General features: G+C 46.7%; 6 protein-coding genes across 6 annotated transcripts; 4 read left to right on the top strand and 2 right to left on the bottom strand.

Annotated features, from left to right (window-relative positions):
* The first annotated feature begins 155 nt into the window (after positions 1 to 155).
* On the top strand, positions 156 to 1,166 carry OAC1 (Oac1p). The gene has a single exon (XM_020214492.1). The coding sequence runs from the start codon at positions 166 to 168 to the stop codon at positions 1,114 to 1,116; it is 951 nt and encodes a 316-aa protein (XP_020071694.1). The 5' UTR covers positions 156 to 165; the 3' UTR covers positions 1,117 to 1,166.
* Positions 1,167 to 1,873: 707 nt separating this feature from the next.
* Positions 1,874 to 3,041, top strand: ELO2 (fatty acid elongase ELO2). The gene has a single exon (XM_020214491.1). It carries the CDS (start codon positions 1,890 to 1,892, stop codon positions 2,886 to 2,888), a length of 999 nt encoding a protein of 332 aa, XP_020071693.1. The 5' UTR covers positions 1,874 to 1,889; the 3' UTR covers positions 2,889 to 3,041.
* On the bottom strand, positions 3,037 to 4,167 carry RRP43 (exosome non-catalytic core subunit RRP43; the record flags this gene model as incomplete). Its single annotated transcript, XM_020213291.1, has 1 exon — positions 3,037 to 4,167. The coding sequence occupies one exon, from the start codon at positions 4,165 to 4,167 to the stop codon at positions 3,037 to 3,039; it is 1,131 nt and encodes a 376-aa protein (XP_020071692.1).
* Positions 4,168 to 4,635: 468 nt separating this feature from the next.
* On the top strand, positions 4,636 to 5,618 carry RBK1 (putative ribokinase; the record flags this gene model as incomplete). Its single annotated transcript, XM_020216817.1, has 2 exons — positions 4,636 to 5,178; positions 5,226 to 5,618. 2 exons carry the CDS (start codon positions 4,636 to 4,638, stop codon positions 5,616 to 5,618), a joined length of 936 nt encoding a protein of 311 aa, XP_020071691.1.
* A 46-nt stretch (positions 5,619 to 5,664) lies between these two features.
* UBP12 (putative ubiquitin-specific protease UBP12) lies at positions 5,665 to 9,432 on the bottom strand (the record flags this gene model as incomplete). Its single annotated transcript, XM_020212566.1, has 1 exon — positions 5,665 to 9,432. One exon carries the CDS (start codon positions 9,430 to 9,432, stop codon positions 5,665 to 5,667), a length of 3,768 nt encoding a protein of 1,255 aa, XP_020071690.1.
* Positions 9,433 to 10,099: 667 nt separating this feature from the next.
* Positions 10,100 to 11,650, top strand: PTM1 (Ptm1p; the record flags this gene model as incomplete). Its single annotated transcript, XM_020217483.1, has 1 exon — positions 10,100 to 11,650. One exon carries the CDS (start codon positions 10,100 to 10,102, stop codon positions 11,648 to 11,650), a length of 1,551 nt encoding a protein of 516 aa, XP_020071689.1.
* Between the last annotated feature and the right edge of the window lie 162 nt (positions 11,651 to 11,812).

Here is an 11,812-nt window from a genome sequence, read left to right as displayed (position 1 = left end):
CCTAGGCTACGCGACGAACCGGGCCGCTTCTTTGTCGATCACCACCAAACGCGCACAGTCGATGCGCCGGTGCCGGAGCTGCGGTTGGAAAAAGTGAAAAATTATAACCTTCGAGTATTTTACATGTTCTTTTGAAGCTTTGTCAGGAGGAATCAGGTCATTGAAATGTCGGAGAAGTCAGCAGCCCAGAAGGTTTCCACTTTTGGAGGATTTCTCGCTGGTGGTCTCGCAGCATGTGGAGCCGTGACGTTCACCAACCCTATAGAACTTGTCAAGACAAGAATGCAACTCCAAGGAGAGCTGTCTGCGTCATCACAGAAGGTGTATAGAAATCCATTCCAGGCTTTGGTCACGATCTATAAGAATGAAGGTGTCCGAGGGCTACAGAAGGGGCTTGTCTGTGCGTATATCTACCAACTAGGTCTAAACGGTTGTAGATTAGGTCTCTACGAGCCCACTAGACGTTTGCTCAACGGAGTGCTGTTCAGGAAAGAAGAGGACCCATCAAGAATCCAATCCATCCCTGTTAACGTTGTAGCAGGTGCACTTTCCGGTATGGCAGGTGCTGTTATTGGCTCGCCTCTATTCTTGATCAAGACTCGTATGCAGAGCTACTCTGAAAAGGTGGCCGTTGGTGACCAAACCCATTACAAGAGCACATTTGACGGATTGTATCAGATCTGGAAGAAAGAAGGTATTGCCGGATGGTTCAGAGGCATCAACGCTGCCATCATCAGAACCGGTATGGGCTCTTCCGTTCAATTGCCTATCTACAACTGGGTGAAGAACTTCCTTCTCAAGCACCATCTGGTCGATGAAGGTTACTCCTTGCACCTCATCTCGTCCACATTTGCCGGTATCGGTGTCGGTGTGGTCATGAACCCGAGCGATGTTATCCTGACGAGAATGTACAACCAAAGTGGCAGCCACTACACCGGTGTCGTTGACTGTTTTGTCAAGACCGTGAGGATAGAAGGCTTTGGTGCACTCTACAAGGGCTTCTTCGCACAGCTGATGAGAATCGCACCTCACACCATCCTGACGTTGACGTTCATGGAGCAGACCATGAAGCTCATGCACAGAGTGGAGAGGGACTTCCTTGTGCTAGAGGTATAGATATAGAACCACCAGCATTAGACTTAGCCAACAGTGTTATTCGTTTCGGAGTTAACCGTAGTTACTGGAGATTAGCCGGAGATAACACCGCTTACACTGACACCAAAGCTCAGACGTTGCACACTAAACACAACACCGTCGGCGTGGCACATCTCTAACCAGCCATTGACCTGGAGACCACACACCTCATAGCATCGTCAATGGCGTTCGTAGGCCTCCACACGTTTCCCGTCCCACCTCAGACGACCCTCACAAGGCCCGTATCGCAGTGCTTACGTAAGCGCTTACGTAATACCAGCGACCAGCCGGCTCCTCCTCACGCCGCCCCGAGGACCCCAACGGGGAGGACAAAAAGGCCACCGCAACTGACGCAATGGCCGCGTGGAGCATGTGATGAGCTCAATTGAACGATACAAAGCCCCAAAACAGCAGAAAGCACCCCTAAAACAGCCCTAAAACAGCGTAAAGCACCCCTAAAACAGCCTAAAGCAGCCTAAAACAGCCGAGGCCATCCCACTTTCTACAGCAAAAGAAACGTCACCTGTGAGCTTCCCACTCCTGCCCCTATTTAGTGCCCCTACCAATGCGTCTCTTAGGAGACCAGCGCGCTTGGTTTCTTTTTTTTTATTCCTCGCTCACGGTCGGCAACTTCTGTTTACTTTTCGAAAACACTTCCTTCCTCTGCTTTCTTCATCTTTCGTCCTCCACCTCCAGTTGCCCTTCTTGCTGCTGTTGTTGTTGTTTGTTGTTCGCTGTTTGCTGCTGCTGTTAGGATGGCCTTCGCTTGCTCAATAGAAACACCGTTTGGTGTGAAGCTGTGGCCTCTGTTCAACGAGGCCGTGTCGTTCGTCACTGGCGGACGCTTTGTCCCAGACGCGTTCGAGTTCGTCGAGGCAGAGACTTTCCTGTCGACGTTTCCGCCGGTGGCTTTGACCATCGTTGTGTACTACACGTTGATCTTTGGTGGCCAGTACTGCTTCAACAGGTACAACTGGCCGGCGTGGAAGCTGAACTACCCGTTCCAGTTGCACAACTTAGTGCTGACGCTCATCTCCGGGACATTGCTGGTGTTGATGGTGGAGCAGCTCGTGCCAATCGTGTATCACCATGGCGTGTTCTACGCCATCTGCAACCAGAAGGCGTGGACGCAGGAGCTGGTTACGCTCTACTACCTGAACTACTTGACAAAGTACTTGGAGTTTGTCGACACGCTGTTCCTCGTTGTGAAGAGAAAGAAAATCATCTTCCTCCACTCGTATCACCACGGTGCAACTGCGCTCTTGTGCTACACGCAACTCACTGGTAAGACCTCCATTTCGTGGGTCCCTATCTCGTTGAACTTGGGTGTGCATGTCGTCATGTACTGGTACTACTTCTTGGCTGCCAGAGGTATCAGAGTCTGGTGGAAGCAGTGGATCACAAACTTCCAAATCATCCAGTTCATCCTGGATCTCACATTCATCTACTACGCATCCTTCATCAAGCTTAAACACGATTGGGGTCTCTTTGGTTGCTCTGAAACTCAGTGCATCGATTGTGTCGGTACCACATTGGCCACATGGGCAGGTGTTGCCATCATTTCTTCCTACCTAGTGTTGTTTGTGCTGTTCTACATTGAAATCTACATCACAAAGGGTAAAAAGGCCAGAGTATTGAAGAGAGTTGATGGCTTTGGTAACAAGATCAACGAGTACGTCCAAGTTGACGTGAAGAACGTTGTCACTCCATCTCCATCTCCAGCTCCAACAAACTTGAGAAGAAGAAAGGCATAAGCAAAGAAATCTCTACACATCATGATAACGGTTATAATACCAGAAGAACATTCAGTTTCTTCTCTCTCTTTTTGGTAATGATTATGAAACAAGATGTATACTTTATATTTCCTTTAGAATTTGTAATACATTGTCACAGTACACACAATTAAAGCAATTGTTTAGATCTTAGTCTAGCCAATTCCACAGCACGCTTCAGCTGGTCGTTGTCAACACCTCCAGATATCGTCACGGATTTGAGCTCTTCACCCTTGCTATCCACTACAATTGACATGGTCTTTTTGGAGGATGCCTCTTCTTCTTCCCCTTCAACATCCGCTAAAAGCACTGATCTTGAGTCAACCTCCATGGATTGATCCTCTGGTTCAACAGTCTCTCTCGACTCTTCATCAATATCAATGATACAGAAGTTGGATGCGTATCCAAGTGCTGCTTCGTTCAAAATGAGCGTATCATGTTCTAAAGGATCACATATAATCTGGTACTGTTCTCTAACTGCGGCAAAGTTCCCTCTGATCTTTACCGGGATCTTGATGTCAGCAGCGCTCTCATCAATATAAGCCCTTGGAAGCTTCGTGTTCTTCAGAGCTTGTAACAGAGAATACCACACCAACTCAAACAGTGGACCGGAACGACTGAACACTTTCACCTTGGCATACAACACGTACTGCCATTTCCTCTTTGGACCGAGCTCTGAGCCAATCTCAGAGTCGTCAAAGTACGTGATGACAACCTTTCCGTCTTCCTCGACGCTTCGTAGTCCAACCCTGACGTTTAGAGACTCCTTGGAGATGATGCCAGAGTGCAACAGGGTCTCATAGAGCCTCTGTCCCAGGATCATCTCCTCATCAGTAGGCGCTCCTATTCTTCCTCTCTCCACCTCGACTATTGGATAGACAGCAGCGTTTGATTCTAGCGAGTCAAACTCTTCCTTCGCTTCTTCTTCAATCGCTTCAGGTGCAAAGATGGCGTTGACAGCCTCAGCGTCCTCGTTCACCACTTCAGCTGGCAAGTCCTCCTCCAGGATACCGCCTGTGATCGTACATATCACGGTGGTGTTGCCACTCTTCACCAACGACGATCCCAGCACGGAAGAGTCTTTAACAGACTCTTCAGAGTATCTGCTGAGGCCCCCAGCAGTGCACTCAACAGCTCTGAACTCTTCAAATGTTCTCAGACACGGACGTATTCCAATGGCTAGATGTCTCTGTAGTGATAGCTCGGGAGAGACTCTTGCGAGCACAGCTGGTGGGAAGGTGATTGGTTCGATTTCTGCCATTCTGTCGATTCCTCTCGTCTGTTAGTTTCCCGCTAAGAGCTCCTTTCTCTTTAGATAGTGTTGCCTTGCTGCCTTCATGGCCCTCGCTCGATCAGAAAGAATTTTCTTTTTCCTCCCCGATGAGCTCCCCCGGAGGGTCGCTCTGCCTGGACCGCTCTGCCTGGGCCGCTCTGCCTGGACCGCTCTGCCTGGGCCGCTCTGCCTGGACTTCTCTGCCTGGGCCTGTCTACCTGGGCCGCTCTGCTTGGGCCGCTCTGCCTGGACTTCTCTGCCTGGACTTCTCTGCCTGGGCCGCTCTACCTGGGCCGCTCTGCCTGGGCCTCTCTGCCTGGGCCTCTCTGCCTGGGCTTCTCTGCCTGGACTTCTCTGCCTGGGCCTCTCTTCCTAGGCAGACTGCGAAAAACCGCACTAAGACCAGGCAGCTGGAAATACTTCCCTAACATCTCAGCACTGGAAACCAGGAGCAAAATGGTGTTGTTCACGGTTGTCGGCTCTCTGAACTACGATCTTGTCTCATACACGGAGAGAGTCCCCAAGGCTGGTGAGACTTTTAAAGGTGATTCGTTCGAAACTCATGTTGGTGGTAAGGGACTGAACCAGACGGTTTCGCTGGCGAGACAAGCCCAGGCTGGCGATGCCGTCAGAATGGTTGGTAAAGTTGGCGGTGATACGTTTGGGAAGGACTTGATTGATACCTTGAAGTCGTACGATGTCGATGTATCGCAGGTTGGTGTCCTTAGCGGCGTTTCTTCGGGCGTTGCTGTCATCATTGTGGAACGGAGCACGGGTGAGAACCGTATCCTTATAACACCAGGTGCCAATGGAGAAGCTTCTTACACGGATGAGGAATTGCACCAACTGTTTACACATGATAAACAGGTAGTTGTCTTTCAGAATGAAATCAAAGGAACGGAGTATACCATACAATGGCTCTCTAAGAATAGACCCAACGCTTCGATTGTCTATAATCCTTCGCCTTATTACTCCTTCAGTTCTAAGCTGACACCACTGGTGGACATTTGATTGTGAATGAAGGTGAGTGCCTCTCAATTGCACAGGACATCCTTGCCAAAGAGGAGTTGAGCAACTACGAGACGCTTATAGCTGATGACATGGTGGAAGGTTACAAGCAATTATCTTTGAAACTACAACCTCTCCTTAATCAGAAAAACGAGGCCACTATAGTGATAACCCTTGGAACTTATGGATCTCTATTCCGTTCAAAAGATTCAATGGGATTTACTGAAGCAGTAAAAGTTGATAACGTTGTTGATACAACAGGCGCAGGTGATACCTTTCTAGGTGCTTTTGTAACTCAATTAATCAGTTCAAGAGATCCACACAGAGCTTTGAAATTCGCAGCATTGGCTTCTTCACTGGCGATCCAAAAGAAAGGTGCTTCAAACAGTATCCCATCTTTCGGTGAAGTTGAACTGTTGTTCAAATCTTGAAAAAGATACAAAACACATCCATAGAGTATGTATACCTATTGTCTTCTCATAATGGATGACGTATCGTAGATGGAACAGTAACGTGGGAACTGTACGTTGAAGAGTCATCATCAGACACATTGGAGGTCGGCGATCCTACAGCCGGCGAGTCAGTATCGACAAGTGGGAACTTGATGCCACGACTTAAGAGTCTTTGCTTTCGACGATAATTGGACAAATCTTCCTCGTCATCGGTACCCACTGGTATGCTCGAGACATTATCAGATGAGTCATCTCCACCAACAGCGTCTGTTTGAATCTTCAAAGTGGTGCCGTTAGCAGTCTCAAAACTTTCTGAGGAGCTGCTGAGGTTAGCCTTGCCGTCGGCACTGTCGTTAACAGACCCTGCACTTCTTTCACTCTTGCGCTCTTCTTCTTCGTCATCCTCATCCTCTTCATCGTCGTCATTGTCATCATCGTCTTCCTCTGTTTGGTTGAAAACTTTCTCCAGCTCACTCAGTTTGAGCTTTTCGTTATCCTCATACTGGTCTCTAGACTTCTCCAGCATAGCTGACAGTCTTTCACCACCGAGGAACCCACTAGAACGTTTTCTGTAAAAGAGCAAGTATGCAGCTCCGCTGATGGCATTGTCTGGTGAGCTAACACGAACATGAGAATCGTCATAGTAATACCACTTATTATCAACAAAGTTCTTGACATACGAAGTGTAATGGCCACCTCCGATACCACCATAGTGATTATCAACAGCAAACAAATCGTAGATCATGCCGGCTTGATTCTCCACGGGACACGCAAGATATTGTGACATATCCAAACCGTCAATTGGGAAATCAACAACGGCATCGATTTTATCACTGAAGCTTCTCTGGTTTTCAAAACGCTTTAGATGAATGGTTAAGATATCCGGCGTAGACCATATCTGGATTTGCTTTGTAGCTTGACGATGCTCTTTACATCTTGAACAATACCATAGATCATGCTCACCCAAAACTTCGGGTTTTGAGAATAACTTGAGACATTGGTCAAGTGTTAATTTCTTATTTTTCTGTTCTTCTCGTTGACGTTGTGATTCGACAACCTCTTCATTTACCAACACCTCTGGTGTGGTCCAGGTTTCCTTACCACCTTCCCCTTCATCATCTAAGCCTGAGAAAAATGCATCAAAGTTGTCTGGGTCCCATTCACAGATTAACGCTTGCTTTGGTGAAACAAGATCTGTTACCGTTACTGTAGTGCCGACAACCTTTCCATGCGTGTCTTCTGATTTTTCTGGAATATCTACAGTCAGAGGCTCAATATTTATATCCAGTGAAGAGTCTGTCAAAGGCGTATTGACACCACCATCATTAGTACCGATCACACTTTCAATATCGAGATCACCAGGTAGTTTGGACTGATCCAACGTTTCACTGGCATCCATTACATCAACATCATTAGACTCTTCTGAGCCAGTTGTTGTATCAATATCCAGCTTCCGAGCATAAGTATAATACACCTTCTTCTGCTCCGGTAACAAATCAAGCAAATCAGGTAAATTTGTGAAGTTGTTGTTAGTTGATGGGGTCCACACCTTTTCATTACAAGAAGCAGCTGGGGAAGGTCTATAATGGCCCATATTTCTTCTTCTAGACTTGATTTCCTTAGACGAGTCGAATATCTTTATAGTGAAGGCGTAGTCCCCCGAAATTTCTGGGTTTGCCATTGAAACAATAGATTCAGAGTCATCTGAAACATTTTCATCCGATTTAATGAGGGGGAAATCAGCCTTGTTAAATAACTTATCGTCTTGATTTGCACGAACGGTTGAAAAGTACTTGAATGTACTTAGTTGTTCATAACGGTGTTCAATTTTCTTTCTTATAGCACCAAACGAACGTCTTTCCTTTTCGTCAAGGGAAATGAAGAAAGGAACCCCAAATGCATCTGGCGAGTTGGTGGGTGGTTTGACAGTATTAAGTACAGGAACAATCAAATCTCCTTCTTTGTGTTTCACCTCGTACATGATCATCTTATCACCACTTGTGATTAAATCTGAAATTGGTAAATAACCAGAGCGTGATTCTGAGTCCTCAAGATTCCTATAGAATTGGTGATTCCAAATTTCTGCGGTAAACAAGTGTTCAGACTTGAGTTGCAATTTTGAAGCGACGTATGACTTCAAAGTTTGGTATGTTGCGGTCTTTGGTAACTCCAACTGGAAGGATTTTAAGTTCCCATCTTCAAGGAATAAGTCGATAGAACCCGACCAAAAATTATCCACTGGTAATGGTAATGTCAAATCGTTAAAGGGATCAAAAGTAATGGAGATCTTACCACATGACGGGCACTCCAACGTTGATTTGTACAATCCAACGAACAAGTCAATGATCACGGAATCGTTACGAAGTTTATGATTGTGCCAGCTTGTAACTGCTAGTTCTTTAACCTTTTCTATATTGGCAGCATCGTTTTCATCAAGCTCAACATTTTCCGTTATTGGTTTTTTAATAATTCTGTTCAAATCTTCGTGTAACCCATCTAATAAGAATGCCAAAAATTCTTGAGAATCTTGTTGATGATAACCAGAGAACATACTGTTGTAGTGTCCGATAACCTGTTTGAAATCCCTTGGGGTATAAAAGCTTGAGTGCGATGGTTTTTTATCAAATAGATGGTGGATCAAATCTCCAAATGCACGTGCCACTCTTCCATCCATTCCCAAAGGGTTGTTTTCGTTGATTTCATTGCAATAGCTGTTGAACAAGAAGTACTGTGTCAATTCAGGGATATGTACTAGGCACTGCAATGCCGAGTTCATGTAACAGGTATTCCCCAAGTTTTGTAAACCGACACAGCCGTTAGATGGAGTTGGTGGGAAGTGAACCATATAATTCGCAGGCCAACACTTCAGCTGTTTAGATTTACCCATGGCGATGGACTGTTTCTGTTCAATCACCAAATGCCCCACTCGAAGTCCGGTGTCTTTGATTAACGCTTGGAAGAATTTCCCCGTTATCAACACTTTCGTGCTTAACGATAAAAACGTTGCTGGAGTAAGTTGGTAGTTCAGCGAGTGTATGTTCGGATCCTCAACAACCCATACTCTAAACTTGAAGTCGTGGAAGTCTGGGGAGTGTGATAGGTTCTCACGGCCATCCAACACGTGTATACACATCTGTATCAACTCTTGACAGGTGTTGAACTGTGAAACGGTCAACGTAGGCACCTGCGCATACGATGTATATTGCGGCGCATTCAACACCAAGTGATGTAATTGGAATATTGGTCTACAATATTCCGGCTCCAATTGACCATTGTTATCAATCATATACGTCGTTATCGGTTGGCAGCCCGCAGCTAACCCATACCACGACACCAACTGGTCAAACACCTGTGGCAAGACATGCGCCAACGGATAGTGTGACGTATCACAAAACACGCCCGAGTCCGATCGTATTCCTCGTGTGTTTATTGGCCCCAGCGCTTCATCACCAACGTCACCGCTGATGAACGTGTCGAGCCATGCCAGCGGTAACACGTTCACAGGACAGCCCTCCACATACGCGTCTCTGTTTTCATCCTGCAACTGTTTAATGATGCTTCTCTGCTCTTCAATACCTGGCAAAGCGCGAGCCGCCACGTCAACATCAGCGATATCGACATCCTCATCACCATCAACATTGCTTGCCAGATCCAATTCATCTTCACCATCCAAGTGTCCATCGTGTTCGAAAACGTCTTCCTTACCGTCAGCTGTTACCGCCCCATCATCAGCCGACTGGTCGTCAATCGTGAGGTCAACATATTCAGCATCATCGGTGTTGTCCTCGTTCATCGTCGCATCCATTGTTGAATGTAAACAATGGTTGTTGATGTTTACACAAACGAGGACACAAACAAGATTTCCTGTTTCTGTGTCTGTGCTTTTTTTTTTCTTATATTGCTTAATAAGCAAGGTCCGACGGAGGAGCCTCTCCTGCTCCCTGCGTAAGCTCGACGATAGGGGAGGGTGTTTCTGCTGGAGGGAGAGGCTTAGGGGAACTAGGCAGAGGGTGAGGTTGGGACACGCACAGGGGGCGTTCTCTCACGGACGACAAAGGGAAATTTTCGGTGATTTTGGCGCTTTCTGTTGGGAGGGGGGAGTTCGTGCTTTGCGCATTGTTCTTGAGCTTTTTGCGCAACTCCACCTCAAAGGGGAAATCTCGGTTCAATCGCATAAGCGTGGAAGCACAGCAAGGGAACAGGCACGCCGTTTTGACCGCGCAAAAGGGCGCAGTCAGGCTTCCAAAAAGAGAACAAACGCTTAGACAGCGCAAGAGCGAAAACGAAAAATTGGCACAGACAACTGCCAATACTTAGCCTTCTTTTTTTTGGGTTCAGTTCTATCTTGGATTCCTCAACTTTCCCTTTGAAAAAGCCTCATAAAGGGTGAAACCGTTGTATCAGCACCGTCTTGTTGTGCCTTCCTAGCGTGTTCAATTGGTTCGAGAGAGTTTTCCACCATGCAATTGCCGTTCAAATACCTGACGGCGTTATCGTTGCTCGTTACAGGGGCACTGGCCAATAGAGAAACCATTGATCAGGACTATAAGCAGACGTGTTCTGGTATGTACGACAAATCGGCGTTTGGTGGCAGCATCAACCCGTTCATCACTACGAATCTGAAGAAATACGAATCCGAACCGGTACAGGTGGCTGTTGTGATATTTGAGTACCAGGACATCGACACCTTTGGTGTTGGCTTATCCGATGGAAACAGAAAGTACATCTGTGATGAAGTTGCCGTATCTGAAGGTGTGTGTGAGACAGACAAATTGGGCCAGTTCATCGTCAACGATGACATCAAGGGTAACAAGTCCCAGGTTTTGGCATACACGTTGAACAAATTGGGACTCAGCGAGGAGACATATCTCGTCAAGAACACCGGGTATTATTGCGTTGCAACCTATACATCGACAAGATCGACAAAGTTCAAAGTTGTTGCAAACTTTAGAAATTCGTTTGGCCGGATTGCAGCCTCGGAGTTCCCTAAGTTGCCACTCTATGCCGTGTTGGCGATTGCGTATGCTGTTTGCTTTGCATACTATGCGTTCAACTTTTGGAAACATAGACACGAGGTGCTTCCCCTACAAAAGTACTTTATGGCATTCTACCTGTTTTTGACGTTGGAGTGTGTCATGATTTGGGGACTGTACGACTTAACCAACAGAAAAGGGTCTGGAGATGCCGGCGTGAAAGTGTACACAGTCTTCGTCTCCATACTGAATGGTATTAAGTTCACCTTTTCATTCTTCCTGTTGTTGGTGATCTCATTAGGGTACGGTATTGTCTATCCTAAGCTCGATAGAAAATTGATGCTGAAATGTCGTATCTTTGCAGGTGTTCATCTATGTTGCGCAATTCTGTACATCATCACGAACTACCTAGCCAACCCAGGCGACGAGAATGGTCTCTATGGACTCTTTGCCATCCCAGTGATCATCACAACGGCAATCTTTTACATTGCGACGTTGAAGTCGTTGTCAACGACAACGGCCCTGTTACACGCGCAGAAACAGAACGTGAAGTTACAGATGTATCAAAAGTTGTTCCGCATCATCTTTGTATCGATGCTTGTGCTAATATTCGGCGTCATCGTGTCCTCCTTCATCTTTATCGGCATGTCAACCACTGAGATGATTGAGCAGCACTGGAAGTCCAGATTCTTCTTCCTGGACTTCTGGCCAACGCTGGTGTACTTCTTCATCTTCAACCTCATTGCATTCATCTGGAGACCAACAGACACTTCATACATGCTTGCAGCCTCGTCTCAACTGCCAACTGACCCGGAGAACGCTGCCGACTTCGAGCTGGACGATCTCCAGTCCCTCCAGGACACACAGAACGACGCAGAGTACCAGAACGTTGGCGATAACGACAGCCTCAACCTGGGCTCCGACGAGGACGACGACCTTCGTGACGATCACACACGCACCAGCACTTCTGACCAGGACCCGTTCAGAGACCCGACAAACCCGTTTGACGATCCAAAGAACAGTAAGAAGACCACTTGAACGGCCCAATCAAAGGCAGCAAAAGGGCTAAAAACGAAGAAGCTGGTGCTTTATATATAAATATATATATATTCTCTTTGGATTGAATGGAGTTGTAAACAAAATTCAAGGTTAGTCTTCAGCCTGCGCTTCAAAGTTACAGCGCCTGTGCGTGTGCGCTGC

The sequence above is a fragment of the Cyberlindnera jadinii genome, assembly GCF_001661405.1.
Source record: "Cyberlindnera jadinii NRRL Y-1542 unplaced genomic scaffold CYBJAscaffold_3, whole genome shotgun sequence".
NCBI classification, from domain to species: Eukaryota; Fungi; Ascomycota; class Saccharomycetes; order Phaffomycetales; family Wickerhamomycetaceae; genus Williopsis; species Williopsis jadinii.
The sequence above is the reverse complement of the archived record's forward strand: the minus strand, read 5'-3'. Positions and strand labels throughout refer to the sequence as shown.